Source organism: Amia ocellicauda, chromosome 15 (genome assembly GCF_036373705.1).
Source record: "Amia ocellicauda isolate fAmiCal2 chromosome 15, fAmiCal2.hap1, whole genome shotgun sequence".
NCBI lineage: Eukaryota > Metazoa > Chordata > Actinopteri > Amiiformes > Amiidae > Amia > Amia ocellicauda.
In genome coordinates, this window is record NC_089864.1 from 8,661,763 (window position 1) to 8,677,886 (window position 16,124).

At 41.5% G+C, this 16,124-nt stretch overlaps 1 protein-coding gene across 1 annotated transcript in view; it reads right to left on the reverse strand.

The window, feature by feature from the left end:
• strip2 (striatin interacting protein 2) overlaps positions 1-14,845 on the reverse strand; it is a 29,887-nt gene extending 15,042 nt beyond the window's left edge. Inside the window, exons 1-6 of the mRNA XM_066723836.1 lie at positions 14,713-14,845; positions 8,708-8,777; positions 7,620-7,694; positions 3,746-3,880; positions 3,309-3,429; positions 1,179-1,247 (exon numbers count right to left, since the gene is read on the reverse strand). Of these exons, the coding sequence (XP_066579933.1) occupies positions 1,179-1,247; positions 3,309-3,429; positions 3,746-3,880; positions 7,620-7,694; positions 8,708-8,777; positions 14,713-14,823 (581 nt within the window). The 5' untranslated portion in view covers positions 14,824-14,845. The remainder of the gene's footprint in view (positions 1-1,178; positions 1,248-3,308; positions 3,430-3,745; positions 3,881-7,619; positions 7,695-8,707; positions 8,778-14,712) is intronic.
• Between the last annotated feature and the right edge of the window lie 1,279 nt (positions 14,846-16,124).

Sequence of the window (16,124 nt, forward strand, 5' to 3'; positions counted from 1 at the left end):
AAAAAGGGAACATCTTGGGAGGGAGCAAAAAAAAAAAAAAAGAATGGCATTGCTGTGGAATGACATTTTCCCACTACTTTTATCTCCATAATATGAAGAGACGCTGACAGACAATTTGATCTTTAAAGCATAATGAAGCTCACAGGGAAAGTACCAGGCTGAGTGAGATGGATTTCAGCTCATTTCATGTGGAGACATCAAGAGACAAGCAACAGAAAACGCTCCAGTAAAATTAAAGAGTTCTGGCTTATATTTTTATCATTTTAAATGCCAACCCTTAGAGGAAGCTACCCCAAGAGGCCCTCACCAAAACGCAAGATTTCAAGTAAACAATTTTGTAAAGGGTAAATCAAGACTACATCAAAATAAATAAACAGGCCCTGTCTACACTTCCTAATCATTATTAAGCACCAACCTCAAACCATCCTATTTAGTCCAGTTCACACCGACCAAAGAGAAAAACTGCTTCAGTATTAATGCATACACAAAGTCCGGATATCATTTGTAACTGTACAATGTCTAGTGGGTCTTAATACGACAGTACCATATCCCAGAGAAGGCAACAATGGCGCACCACACTGTTATTCATTACAAACGTCTTGCTCAAAATCGTTAAGGAATTTAAATATCTGCACTGGCTATGCACCACACACAACCGAGGATTTGGGGATTATTGTATACAAGAACTGTGACCACACTCATACTTTGTATTTCGCTTTGTTATTTTCATTCGCAATTGAAAATGCAACACATTAATATTCACTTCAGGCAAAGTTGTATTAAAACTCAGTAATTAATAACTGTACCTTTAAGGCAACTAACTGTCAAGGTTACAGAAAACACATCAATACAGCTACAATTTCCAGTGGTCTAAAAATATAGATTTTAATCCCATACTGGAATTTTGGAGAGACAATTAATTTAACAATGCTCTCTAGAATGCTTATTAAAAAACAATTAGTTACTAATCAATATCTCAAAAGAGTATTTTGGAAACAGGTCTGGCCGAAGCAGACAGGCATACACTGTACATCTTAACTAGAAAGAGCACATCTGCATGAATCGACTCCTTCCCAGCAGTCAGGTCCGTGGACTGCAGACAATAGACCGTGTCTGTAAGAGCGAGGGATCGTGACCTCGGGCTAATTGTGTGTTCGTAGCGCTCTCTGCCTCCTCACCTGAGCTCCGTGCTGTCAGCCAGAGAGATGGCCGGCTTCCTCAGAGCGCTGCTGCACGCCTGGTTATTACTGCAAAACAGCAGAACACATTAGCAAGGATCTGGAACGGACGAATAGTTAACAATAAATAGATAGCTTTGTCGCTGAATGCAGTACCTTACTCATATCCTTATGGGGGGGAACAACACAATTAAAAAAGATCCAGTTTTATGCAGCAAGTGAAGGAATACATTAATAAAACACCTCACTGTGATCCAGGAGATCAAAGAATTAATCAGAGTTGGGACCACAAGGAAGCAAAGGCAATGATTGAGGCAACAAAGACGTACAAGGGTTAGTTAGACGGCAGCATTAAGTCTGATTCAGGAGTTTTCATTACCAACAAGATTCAAAGGTTATGTCAGTTATGTCATTGATGCTTAATTGTGATAAATGCCTGGCTGATAAGGGACAGGAGAGCTGTACTCAAAAGATATACTGTATATTTGTGATTGCATCCCATATTTGCACAGGTTCTGAAAAAAAATCACCTGGGCTCGTGTAAAACTCATTTGCAAAGACATCCGGGAAGGGGAATTGTACAGCTGTAAAGGAATTATCCCCCAGAAAACCTCTCTCATTAAAAACCTCTGCGGAGACCTCCGAAAATATGCACAATGAAGCTGCCGCCTCCAAATAAATAATGATGGAACATTTTCCGATTGCTCCCTGGGGAAGGGCTACAAAAAAACAACAACAAAAAAGAAAAACACTGCGATGCCTAAAGAATATAGTGCAGTTTGGGGTCCACTGTTGTATTAACTCCTGCAGGTTTGACCGTCAGTGTCCCCCTGTCCCCCCATACACTAATTAAAGAACTGTGACTGACCCTGCAGATTAGGGTACAGACTATTTTATGTGTAGTTCACTGTGGAATACAGATTTGTCAGGACAGCAAATTAAACTACTTGAAACCAGGAGCTTCGGGGGGGCAGTGGATTTATTTGGGGGGAAGATAACCTCAGGCAGAGGACAACAAACCTAGCTGCCCAAGTGTGGGAAAGAACAAGAATGAAAAAAGAAGAAAAAAGAAACTCAACCCACCTGAAAGCCTGCAAAGGTTTCACCACATCAATAGTGCGTGCAAAGGACCTTGACGGCAGCAGTAATGATTTGGCTTTTTTTTCTTTTTTCAGCCTTGTTACTTCCACACAGCTTAACACTGCTGGCGTCACATTTTTTTAAGAGCAAATCGCCCTCACGCACACTCCTCCAAACCTGCCTGCTGTGGAGAAGCCAGCTGCGCATCTGTGCCCAGGGAACGAATCCCCGGCTTTACCTTGCTGGGGATTTACACAAGTCTCCAATTCGCTGCCCTTATCCAGTAGGAAGGAGTCAGTGTTGCATTCCTCCACTTCCATGTCTTGACAAGAAATACATTTTTGCGAGAACATCAATTATTGAGAGATTGGAGACTTTGCTGATGTAGAACAATTTATGTAGAAACATTTAAAAAACAAAAACAAAGGGGGAGTACACTGCATTTAAATACTTCATTAGAAGTCAATAGCTCTGTAAGGCCCAGGTTAGCTTTTTAAATGTTTCTTTTTTAATGAGGAATGCCTTTACATTAGGTCACTGAGACCGAATTCAAAATGTAGGTCAGACTTTATAATAAGTGGTGGTTTAGGATTAAATGATGTTGAGTAAGACAGATGCACGCAATCAGAAATAAACTGCAAGAATTAGGTATTATTCCCTCAATGACCGTCTTACAGACAGAGAGGATGAATTGCTGAAGACCCCGGTGGTCGTCGAAGGTGGTCTGCGTCTTAGTTGTGAAACTGCCATAATCAGCAGGATTTCTACAGAGGGGCGAGAGAAGAGCTCAGTGGCAGAGAGATTTTAAAGCCTGATTTATGTAACTGAATCACTTCATTTATATTTCAAAGGTGCGGAGAGTGGAGACAGGATACACTCGACATAAAGCCTTTTCAAAACAGGACTTTATTAAGTGCATGAGCCCGCATGAGGTTTCAGCAATTGCTCTTCTAAGCGACTTCCTGCTTGAAGCCCTGCTGAAAAGCAATGAAATGTGGAGATGTATATATATATATTTAACCTCCCACTGCGGGGCTGACGAGGACTCACTCGATTTCCATGCTCAGCAGCTCCAGCAGCGCGGTGAAGGTACCCATCTGGTAGAGCAGGAAGACATTGTGTCGAGACCACTGCAGCACGTCCACCTCGGTGTTGCACTCCTCAAACACGCCTGGGGGACGGCACAGGGCTCAGAGATGGCACAGACACTTGGCTACCACATTAAAGCGCAGCAACCGTGTTCAGTATGAGATGCAGCCCTGGCGTGCTAAGCTTTAGCTGTGAGTTTATTGTAGTTCCCTCGACTGCAATACGAAACGTATGACACAATTCTTATTTTTCAGTTACATTCTTATTATTAACTTTATATTTTTAATTATTACATTTGTAACCTGTTGATACATATTCTGTCTCGTGTCTCTCTGAAGGCCACGCTTGTGAAATGGACACAAATCTGCTTTTCCAAGACACGGCGCACGGTTAGCTACCTTGTGCCAAGTAGAGAATGGCTCTGGCCACCTTCAGCCTCTTGTCACGGTCCGTGACTTCCAACATGTCCAGCAGCCTCATCACATAGGCCTTCTGCTCCGAGAGAGACAGCTCCGTCCACTTCTTATCCTTCACTGGGACAAGAAACAGAGGGAAAAAAAAAAATTCAGCAGGTTAACATTGCTATTTAAGGAAAATAAACTATGCGTGTTAATGGGATTTCTCCATTCAAATTCCAACTCAACACCTCAGCCACACTATGAGTAGCAAAGCCAGGAATAGAGTGAGCGTCTTCCTGTTGGACTCCGTCTAAACCCCGCGAGGAGAAGTGTGCCAGCGAGGTGTCGAAACAGCCGTGTCGAAACCAGGAGCTTAAACTCCAGCTGACACTCAGCATGACCTCAGCGAGGCCTTCTCAAACATTCACCGCCTGCTCTTCAAGAAAACCCACGTCTGCAACCGGGTACCAGTTTAGAAACGGCACCACACAGATCCACATTTTATTTCATAGATGTATTATTTTTATTTTCAAATAAAACTTGCAAATGACTCTTCTTTAGCAGAAAGAAGTGCAAGAACACCACAGACATCAAGAGGCCTGACTGCAAAAGGTACACAGACTGCCCTGCAAAGTAGGCTGTCTGGTAACACTAAAACAAGTCAGTCTACATAATGGACAACAGCGATGGAGGCAATGATTTCGGTGTATGACGAGACGTGAACACTGGAACACAGACCTACTGTGGCAGTTAATGGAGCCGCTGTAAGGTGACGGCTCGTTCAATACATTTACCCTCCAGGTTAACTTGAACGGTTCAGTTTCTTTTGTAAGATTTTCAGCTCCACTGTGACAGGCCAAATTCTTGGAGGAAACTTGGAATAGAGGAAAGGCAGGACAATGTTTTCATAAACCTAAAGGTTGTTTACAGTTTCGGTTCCTCAGGAGCCCCGAGTAAAAGAAAACCGCTTTCCTCAAATATTCTTTAGTGCTCCGCAAACAGTACTTTTCGGTTCTCTTATGACCATTTTGGAAACCTAGTCCATCTTTTTGGAGTGTCAGTCTTCTTAAGTACATTCATCTTTTGGTTTTAATGGATGACAAATACATAAAGAAAAGGCATTGATGCAACAAATTAAATAAGATTCAACCACCTGAAAATTCTGCAAGAAATGTGAACCGTATTGCGAATTCTGTGAATAATAAGCTTCAAAAGACAAGAATAACTAGATCAGTTGACGGTGACCCGAGCGAAATTCTTGTGAATTCGTTTCCTGTGGGTGTCCACTGACAGTCAGTCGCAGTTAACAAAACAGCTGATGAATGCGATCCCAAGCTTCCCCAGAAAACTACACATATGGCTCATCTAGTTTCAAACCAGGCTGACAAAAAATATATATATTTGTTTTCTTTTATGTCGCATTCAATTACACCCCCCTTCCCGTGCTTTCGCGCCTGCTCTTGAGTGATAAAAATAAGGTTTTTACACACAGGGAAATTAAAATGTTCGCCCCGTTATCGGCTTTCTCCCACGTAGTCCTCGACTGTGCTGCGTGTCCTTGGAGGGTTTTGCGATTGTAGATGTAATCTTGAGTACAAGTAGAATCCACTTCACGGCAGCAGAACGGGACTTTGCAGATGTACAATTGGATTTCCGAGCAACAGGACTGCAATTAACACCTTGCGTTTGCTCCTTTGTCATCCCAGCTGGATCATTGTTGTACGAAGGAATTGTAGGGGTTTTAAAACTCCTCTTTTGACAGTTAATATCTTAGCCTCTTAAACTCTTTCACAATTCTCTCTCAGTATCAAGGCCTTGAGCAAAGCCGAGATTAACCTGAATATTTCTTATCTGGAGTCAAATGTACTTTCGTCAGGAAATGCAAAGACGCACGGCAGACAGAGGGCTCGGCTGACCCAGAACACGGAAAATGCTGTAATACAGTAAGTGCTGAGGGGTCAACATGATGCAGACTCCTTCATATAGTCATACATTTCCTTTCACATCTGTTAAAGCACTGGATATATGAATCCCTCTTCAGGGTTCATCTTTTATATCTAGGTAATAAGATTCATTTGTAATGGACTATAAACTTGCAGCTGAGATTGATATGAGAGTGACCACCTGAAGAAGACAGAGAGACCATTGGGTTTTACAGTTTCATGCTACCATGGGAAAAAAAGTTCAGCTGACAGATGAGACGATAAAGGACACGGATATTTGCTTGGTAAAATCCAGGGCTGAGATGGGATTATGCCTGAGGCTCACCTGGGGGTTTGTCCCAGACCAGTGCACAAACACAGACGCTGCCAGTGTGTGTGGAAGAGCACTACACAACTGCGGGATGGTCACTTGAGTCTCTACTAAACCCACCCTGCCTTCTTAACGTTTTAAACCCCTGCTCTGTGACCCAGGACTAACAACGATCGTTTTAATATCTGGTTTCCTTCAGTCTCTGGTATCTGATCGTAAACTTGTAAATCCAGAAACACTAGTTTAGCCAAATCGTTGCGTTAGTTCTTACTAATCTAAAATCTTTGTTTTCCCTTTTACAGATCACTCACATTCTCACTTATACACACACAAAATTTCCTTGGTCAGCTATTTAGGACTCTAAACCAGACACTAACCAAAATCAGACTAAACAAACATTCACAATGGCTAAACCGCTAAAGAATTATTTGTCTACAATCTGTACTTCCAAGATAACCACAACAAAATAAATGACTTTGTGACTAAAAAACTTTCCTGAACATATATTCTAAGATTGGCAAGGCCTGCTCAGCTTTCCATGCATCCGTTTAAATAAGCAATCATCTCAAATCTAAGCATCACTTATGGAGCCGGCCTTGAAGTCTAGTCCAAATTCCCGGGTGAGGACGAGGCGTGCTGAAAACAGAGCTTGCCTAATCCTGGCGAAGAGACCTTCAGCTGCTGAGTAAGCACGGCTGTGGGGTAACATCTAGGTGAAATTTGTTTAATTATTGTATGTGATTAGTAGGCTGCAGTGGCATGAGTCCCTTCGGAAACAGGGCACGGACGTGGGGTGAGCTGCTCCACTCCAGGAGCCTGCTGGCCGGCCTGAAATCAGTGAAGCACAGGGTACGGTGAAGTAAACTGCGCCGCGAATTGAAATTGAACATGCAAGGAAAGTGCTTCCCCTCAGCACTCCTTCAAACTCCACCCCTCTAACCAAAGTGTGGCCTCTTACACACAGAAGCAACAGTACTTTTTTACAGCTAATTTTACAGCTACCATGTGTGAGGAGAGGAGCAAAGTTATCGCTGGGAGCTCCCAAATAATTGGCATCACCTCATCAGCTCAGTAGTGCGTGTAGGATTTCTCTTACGAATGAATTAGAGACACTTTTTTCCCCCCTCCTTATTTCATCCTGAACATACTTGCTCTAACAGTGATCAAGTATTGTGCAATATGGTTTTAAATTCACACGATGATGATTTCCACTTTCATTTGAAGACATAGCCCAGTCAAACTTCTTCACACATGCTATTAAAACTATAGGAAACGCGTCAAGGAGCCAGATTACAGCATCAGCCGAAGAAAAACATGGGGCTTTTAATGTTAGCGTGTCCAAAAGCAGCAGCACACAAAAAGGAAAGGAGACAATCTTCCAAACAGAATAACAGAAGCTGTATAATGACAACCTTGTGGCCTGTGAGTGAATGTGGAGGGTAAGAAGAAAGCAGAGAGGAGAACTAGATCTCAGCGTACATCTCTGAGCCAGTCCACTGAGGATACACTTGCTGGATTCATCAGAAGTTATATGTTATTTTATTTGAATCCTTTTCCGGAACAAACTGGCCCCTCACTCTGGGGAAAAGCGAAAACAACACAGCCTTCCACACAATACTACCTTGACTACTGAAGTCCTCTTCAAAACAGTCTCTATTCAGGGCAAATTCAGGCTCTTCGGTGTAGCTGTAGAGTTCTGTGAAAAACAGTGAGAAAGGCCCTCATCAGTGCATAATTAGGCCAAGGGGCTGCTGTAATGTGGAATAATCAATACCCTTCCATGTGATGGGGTTAATTAGCAATGTGAATCATCAGCTAGAACATTATACAGAAGTGTAAGGTCAAATTCTGTGTACAGCACAATCTGTCAGATGCTTATATTGTTTGTCCAGTAAGGACATTGCCGATTCTTTCAGAGTGCAAACCTTAACGGAAATAATATGATATTGATCATTACTGACAATTGGAGATAAACAGGTTGGAGCACGATTTGCTCTTGGATCAAACAAGCACGGGGACTTTTATTGTTTCTTTTTTTTTTTTACTTCTGTAAAAGCGTCTGGAAATGTACGTGCCCGACGTCATGTGATGGTCTTTCACATTTAAAAATAGGGAATGGAGTGCAAAAAGCATAGCTTCACTGGTTAATCAAGTGGAAGATTCAAAGATTAGAGGCAAATTCAATCTACAGCATATCTGCTAAGCCTTTTTATTCAATTCAAGCAATCAAGGCAGAACTGATGTTTTCCAACTGAAATAAAGTGATTACTGACATTTGTAGGTAAATAGGTTATAGTACGTTTATCCGAGGGAGAATATGTGAGCCTTTCTGAAGGACATAAAAGCATCTGAAAGTGTTATAAGTGCCCGCCTTGCAATTTGTACTCACATTTAAAAAGGGATACTTAATGCTTCTAGTGAGAATCTAGAAAGAAAAGTTAAAGATTACAGGTACATTAACAAGTGATCTATTTTTAGATGCGACTGGCCACAGAATTACACTTTGGAACTGGAGAGACAAATACAAATGGCTCTTGTACTCGAAGTGCAGGTAAGTGACATGAAACAGAAGAGGCAGGAGCATTCACTGGGACCAAAGAGCTGCCAAGTGGAAAGCGGACAAGATTCAGGGCTGAGGGCTGTGACCGATGAGAGAGAGAGAGACGCACAGAGAGAGAGAACGGACTCAAACCTAGTTTCTAATCTCACCTGAGAGCTCTGCAGTAAGGTTGTCGGTGTCCCCATACTCAAACTCCAGGTTGGGGGACTCCATAGACCCCTGAAACAGAGTTGCAGAGTTACATAAACACAATAACACTTCACTGTGTGTTTGAAGAATATTATTTAGGTGTTTAGGTATTTTATATCATCACCATTGTCTCTTGTGGTTTTCTTTTTGCTTCCCTGTCTTTGATCTGATGCTTTATCATTGAATTTAAGCAAACAGAACATTTCCAGGGGGCTGTTGTGCCTACTTTAAAAATGATCAAACAAGACCAAATATTATGATGGCCTGTGAAGGCTGAAGGACCGTAAACTTTAACACTGTAACAGTCCATTTGTATACATGTGTGCTCCGATATAGAGCATGTCATTACATTTTCCCGAACAGTAAAATAAATCATTTCCTGTGCGTCTCTGTGTATTCATTGTTTTCTGACTGACTGCTACAAGTCATTTTGGCAACTTAAATGTAAATTCAAAGGTAATTGATGTTACACTGCCTACAAATAAAAGTAACGAAGTCTGAAATGGGTATAAACTTTTTTTTCTCTGCAGAAGATGCAGAACGAAATATGACATTTCAGAAGCAATGGAGACTTTACAATGTTTTAGATGCTGAGAATATAATTGACCTTTCCCCCCCGAATGTGGTCCTCTGTAATGCTCCGAATGTGGGATTGACCAATGAGTTTTTAATTTGCTGTGCATGTGATGCAGAGCTACAGAAAGCAGAAAACTGTTTAACAGAATGTCTTTGATTAGCCGCTTTGTTTTTTAAATGTATACAAACTGAACTACATTTGGAGCATTTGCGAGTGTTGACAATTTTCTTTGCCTCGATGTGTAGTTACTTAATAGGCACAGGAGCCAGCATTCCCTAGTTCCCGGCATAGATTAGTAACAGATTCCAGTAAGCATTCATATGCATTTTGACATTTAATTTAGCACTGTGGTTAGTCTTTACCTTAAGGGCCTGCTGTACACGCAGGCACAACACTGCTTACACAGCACAACCAGGAGGAACTCGAACCCCAAATGGATATTATAAATGAACAAGATAAACACCACCTTTGTCCCAAGCCGGGAAAGCTTTCTCCCTAAGCCGGGGTTTTTGAATCACGGCGATATGCATTTCTTTGCAGCCAGTGTTGCAAAAGAAAAATAACAATAATGAAACTACCGAGCTCAGAGCAACCAATGCATTCGATTCCCTACACTATTTTTGGGATAGTGTCAGGATAAAATAAAAATAAAAACAAAAACATTTTTCTTCCTTTCTCTCCAAGTTGCATGCAAATACAGCATATTAAGATAGTTTGGAAAAATAAATCGCCTGCTAGCTTGGGGAAACAGTTACTGGCAGAAGTCCAGATAGCACACTTTTCTGTATCACTGTGGATTTAAGCCGTTAATTAAAGCGGACTGTATCTATACAGTTCTTCCTTTCTTTTGTAGAAACTGTTTCTATAAATACGAAATAATTACCCCTGACAAAATCAGGCCAACAAATATTTCTACATTTTTTAGGCGTACACTGCTGTTTTGACAGGGGAGTGCGAGCTAAATGGATGAATCCAGACAGTTACACACAGAGCACTGTTTTCAAACATTTGTGAAAGCTTTTGAGGTGATTTGATGCAAGTTTGAAGAGGTGGAATTCTGGTTTCCAAGGATTCTCTGAAAGGAATAATCCTGCTGGGAGAATACATTCAAATAGAGATCTCACATGCTTCATCTAAAAGTAGCACGATTACTCAGAGTTTATTCTTCTTGCCAATTTCGTAACCGATTTCTCCTCATTTAGTTTAAAAGCTCTGTCTAGTTCAAGAAGTGGTCTATTCATTCTTCTCATTGCCATAAACCATTCTGAACGGTGTATTCTGGTATCTAGAATGAGATTGAGGTTTCAATTACGTGTATTTAAATTAGGGAGACTGAAAGGGCAATTTGAGTAAAAGATGATCCTGGCGTTGCTTTGCAAAGCGGTTCGCATCGCGTATGGCAGAGAAACTGAAGCACAGACGCCGCTTGAGTTCAACACGGGCTGGAAGAGCAAATCTCCCTCGTGGTCATCTCTTTGAGTCTTTGAAGGTGATATCAGTCGCCATGGGAGGAGCTGTTTTCACATCTCTATTAAATAGTCAAAGTAAGATGTGCAGTGTAGTGGAGCTCTCCAAGATATGCACAATACATGAATGCCATTGTACTGGTATATTTGTGAGGCTTACTATCTCCTGTATTTTCCTATCTGGGTGAGTTAAATATGCAGCTCACAAGGTTTTCCAGTGGAATTCTCTGTGTATTTTGGTGCTGTATTTAAAGAAGTACGTAGTCACTGTGGCAGTGTAGCTGCTTTAATTCAACGGTCTTATCTAAAGCTGCAGATAAGGACTTGCAAAGTTCGGACTGTAAACCTATCACACGATGTCCCCATCCATGTTCAGGGTGAACAACACACTCAGCCCTTCAAAACCACGTCTGAAGAATCAGCCCGACAAACAGCAAAGGCTTGGATGAAACATCTTGTCATCAAGCAGGACACGCACACTGCTAGGGATTAATTTGGGCTTAGTTAGTCAGTGTGATTATTTATACAGTGCCACTTTGATTTTTCACAACCATCCTGCTTTTCGGGAGCAGCTATATAATGAACAGTGACTCATGGACCTCTGTGGTTTGTACATCACCATGCAATTGTAAATACTGCTGTTCCAGGTAGGGCTTCTCAATTATTAACAATATCTGAAATCAGAAATCCTACATCAGCAGAACTGCGATACTAGACAGGTTCTCTGACAGAAAGGTGCTTAATAACACGGAGCTAAAGAAACACACCAAGACATTTAAACTGCCTCAACTCTTATTTCAGTGCGTGATTGAGGGTCGTCATGCTCTCGAACTGTAGTTTTAAACACCATTTTGCGGAATGACATTCTCTCCTGTGTCCTGAAACAGATGTTACCGTCTCAACTTTCAGATTTGCTTAATAATTGTGTCTAAAGTAACAGATGGCAGCGGGGCAGAGAGTGCTAGTAGCTGGCACTGACTAATAAGTTTGAAACGAGAAGGGCTTCCCTCTTAAATAGCCGGGGCTTACATTCCTGTACACACAAGCTTTTTACATTTTCTTGACACTCCCTCAGAAGAAGAGGTGCCAGAATTTGGAAAGAGACCCAAAACAACACACAGACTAGGTCTTAGATGAGGATGTTCTGGCAGACTCTGCTTGTCCGTGAAATGTTTTCATGTATATAAATATAAACAAATCCGTGTAATAATGATCCATCGTGCATGAAACATTTTCAATCCACCGACTCTTAACCTGAAAACATAAATCAAATAAAAATGAAGATTCCACAGCAGTTTGTGGTTTTTAAGAGCTCCTGGCTTTAGTTCAGATGTTTTTGTCAATGGAGAAAAGCAAATATTTAAACAGGGTTTTAACCGCACTCATCTGTCAGCTCAAAAACATTCAAAATAAGGTAACAGGCAGAGGATATGTCCAGCAAAACACGTCTCAAAGAGTCACTATCCTAAGCAATGTAACTGAAGGGCTTAATATAGTTATTGCATGGTAATAGCAGCTCCTATTTCCTTGCATACTAGTTGCGTACTCTGTGCAAATAGGAGAAAATTGACTAAGCTGTTTACTCCCCGGTACATTTCTGAAAATTAAAATGGCAAAACATTCAAGAGCACTTTTGTGTGTTTTATTCATTTTTACATGATTCCGTCTCTCTTTTTGTGTGATCCTTACACAGCGTAGAGAAAAAGAATCTGAATTCCCCAAAGAGAGTTGCTTCCCTCTATTTTAAAAGCTATATCCACATCACTCTGGCTCAGGCAAGATGCACAGAGAGAAAATTATCATCTCTGAACTCTTTTCTCCATCTTTATTATTATCCCTGCTGCTTAAGGAGCCACTCCACATTAAAATCCTAACATGCAGTGGATAACCTACTTTTGCCAAACAGGATTTAAAATGGTTGTAGTCGACTTGTGGTGAGCAGCTACTTTTATGTAACAAAATAATGTTTAATAAATTACTAAAATAAACAGCATTGTATAAAAATACACCCTAATTTACTAAAGGGGAAACAGCAATCCCACAACAGTAAAACATCTAAATAAGAACATTTACACACAAAACAGTTCTAGAAACAATTCTAACATGTTAACACCCCCAACAGGGTAACAGTGGGGAACTGGACTCAATTCAAACCTATTTGGATTGTGACACTGTCACTGCAATAATACAAATAATATATGTATATGTTGTATGTATATTAATTGTGTTTTCACTGTATTAAATTGCAAACTTAATAGTAAGTAAGCTGTGTTGCAAAAGCTATTAAAAAAACATGAAAAACTGGAGCAAATAAAATCCTGGTCAATCAAAATCTTTTGCTTTCTAAATGAAAGAGGAAAGCAATGCTGGGGGGTTACAAACAACAGACAGACGCAAAAAATGACACACTTTCCTCTAAAAGGCAGGCCGAGGGATTAGGAATGGCTTCCATGCAGTCATCCAGAGAAGGAGGGCATTTGATCCGTCTCCAGCTCGGATACCCATGGGCACAGGCATGCGTCTCTCATGTCGTTTCCTGCCTCAGTCGTTGATAACAGCCTTGCAAAAAAGATTTCCTTCTACTGGCTTAGAAAACTCCAAAGACGTGTGCATCTAAGGATTGTTCCCCAAGTGAAGCACCAATACTTCAGATTTAGCGGAGAAGAACCTTACGTCAAGAGGGACTACTACAATTAATAATAAACTATACATATAATGAGCTATGTTTCCATAGGTTAGCAATTTCCCGTGAATACATAAATAATAGGAGAGGAGATGCTGGTATCTTGGAAGTGGAACAAGCAGGCTGGCAATTTTGTGCAAGCTTAAATGGGATCTTAAAACCACCTATTCATGATAAAAGCATTAGGTTATATTTAAGAAGAGGAACACTTTACATTTGTGCTCTTAAAGTGTTAATTGCTTTAGGAGACATTATCTTCCCTTGCTTTCCTGGAAGAGTGAGCGAGATCAACACAGCATGTTTTTAATGCTTATTGTAAACCCAAATGCTAAACTGGAGTAATTTCAACAAGAATTTTCTTTAAGTGTTTGAAATATCAGCCTCTGTGCGGAGAGTACATTTTAAAAATGTATTGCTGGCATTTTTAATGACTGAATGAAGACACATTTGCACACTGCACCAAAGCATAACCGTCTCAAATGATGGGTATTTTCATATTACATGCGCCTCATAGTGAAAAAGCATGATTCCAGGTGAAGGTGGAAAAACAGGATTTCTTTCCATAGGCTTTTTCAAGACACACATCAGCTGCCCATTCCAACTGCAAAGTGCAATTCAAAATAACTGATCATAATCGCATTATTTAACTGTAGCCTGCATTTGTACTGTGCACCAACCAGCACAAGCATTTCCAATTCGAAATCCCTCTACCATGACTAAAGCAAACAAGATGGGATTTTCTTTAAATGCTTGTTTTCCCTGATAACTTATGCAGAATGAATGGCAACTGTTATCATCCTCCGAGTAGGAATTCTTTAAATCATTTATATATTTTTGCATATACACTTTTTAACAAGAGACATCAGGAGCACCAAACCATATTCTGCATGGCTGATTAACAGAAGCATTTCAATTGTTATCCAGTTCTGTGTTCATTTGACTGGATTGCCGTCATCAATTATAAACGGCACATGGAGACAACCTTACATGACCATGGCGGTGGACATGGCATGAGTATTGTCCACCCCCTCCCAAAGCTGTGTGCAAAGCAATTTTAAAAACTCCCAATATGAGCGTTTCACTCACACAACCCCCAAGACCACTGTCCCAGACATGGCCACCCCCTTACACTGGGCTCCCTCACGTCCATGCCTGTATTTTCAGCTGTCACAACACGTCGCCTCAGAGGGGGCATGCTGTCTGCCAAACTCTCCGGCACAGCCCCCTCGCCCTCCTTACCTCCGACTCCTTTCGCTGGCTTTTGAACAGTTCTCTGACTTTGGGCAGCGGCCTCTGCTTGCCGTTGCCGTGACTGTTGTTATCGGGTCCGTCCATGTCGGGAGCCTGCATGGTGCGCCAGCTCCGCTCCGCCGCGTCTGGACACTTGAAACTGTTACATTATAGCCAGCCGAGGATCCCCAGTTCAGGACGTCCGTCTCCGCCGCTCTGATTGGCTGGCTCACTCTCCCGCTGCTCTGATTGGCTGGCTCGCTCTCCCGCCGCTCTGATTGGCTGGCTCGCTCGCGAGCCAGCCAATCAGAGCGGCGGGAGAGCGAGCCAGCCAATCAGAGCAGCGGGAGCTGCTCCCAGGGTTGGCGACCGCACCAGTCCGGGCAGGGATCGGGGTATAGGCGGCAGACCTGCCTCCGGCAGCGGGCAGCAGCTGGGCATCGGGCTGGGCGTCAATCAGGAGCTGACCTGCGGCGAGAGGAGCGGACAGGAGACCCTGACACTTGAAAAAGACGGCTGTTTGTCAATGCAACTGAACTGACGGGAAGGGATGCAACTATAACACTGCAGCGAGCAATGTATCATCATTAAGATGCATACTAGCATCCGTCTGCATGTTCTCTCTCTTTTTAGTATGATGATTATGTTATACATGTGCGCTGACATTCATTTATAGTTTAAATGCTGCAATATAGCAGGCAAGAACTGACAGATGCAAAGTATCTGCAGCTGCATTCAATTCTAGTCACTCACATCTAGACACTTGGCCCTGCTTACAAAAATAAGACGTCGTTTCTTCAAAGGCCTTGTAATAGACAGTGCTGAAAAAGCTTAAATATATGCGCATGAACTACTGTACATTAAGTGGCCACATCACATGGTTTACAATGTATAGTTACATACATGATAGTATATTGCAAACATACACTGACACACTCATACACAAGACCAGTGGCGGGTAGGTAACATAAGCGTGTACGATATATATATATATATATATATATAATGATGTGACACTATTGTCCTCTACCACACTTTTTTGTGGCCAAAGGCACTTGTTTTGTAATATACTGTAGTGTGTTGCAATGTAGTACCGTGGTGTTATATAACGCATTAGTATTCTTCTGAACAAAACTACATATTAAATTGTTGCTATATATTCAATTATGTGTATTATTATTACCTTCAATCTCTCCTTCCTCAGATTTGATGCTAAAACATTAAAATATCATAGTGATTTTGCACAATCATTCACAATAGTTTAACTGAGCATTTGCAACTGATATATGTGAAACAACGCAGTCAAGTGTAATGTGGTGAACGGTGGTAACAACACAGTGAAGTATAGCGTTGTGTATCCTGGTTAAACTGTGGTCTGGTAAAATCACACTAAGGTGTACTGTGGAGTTACATTACAGATG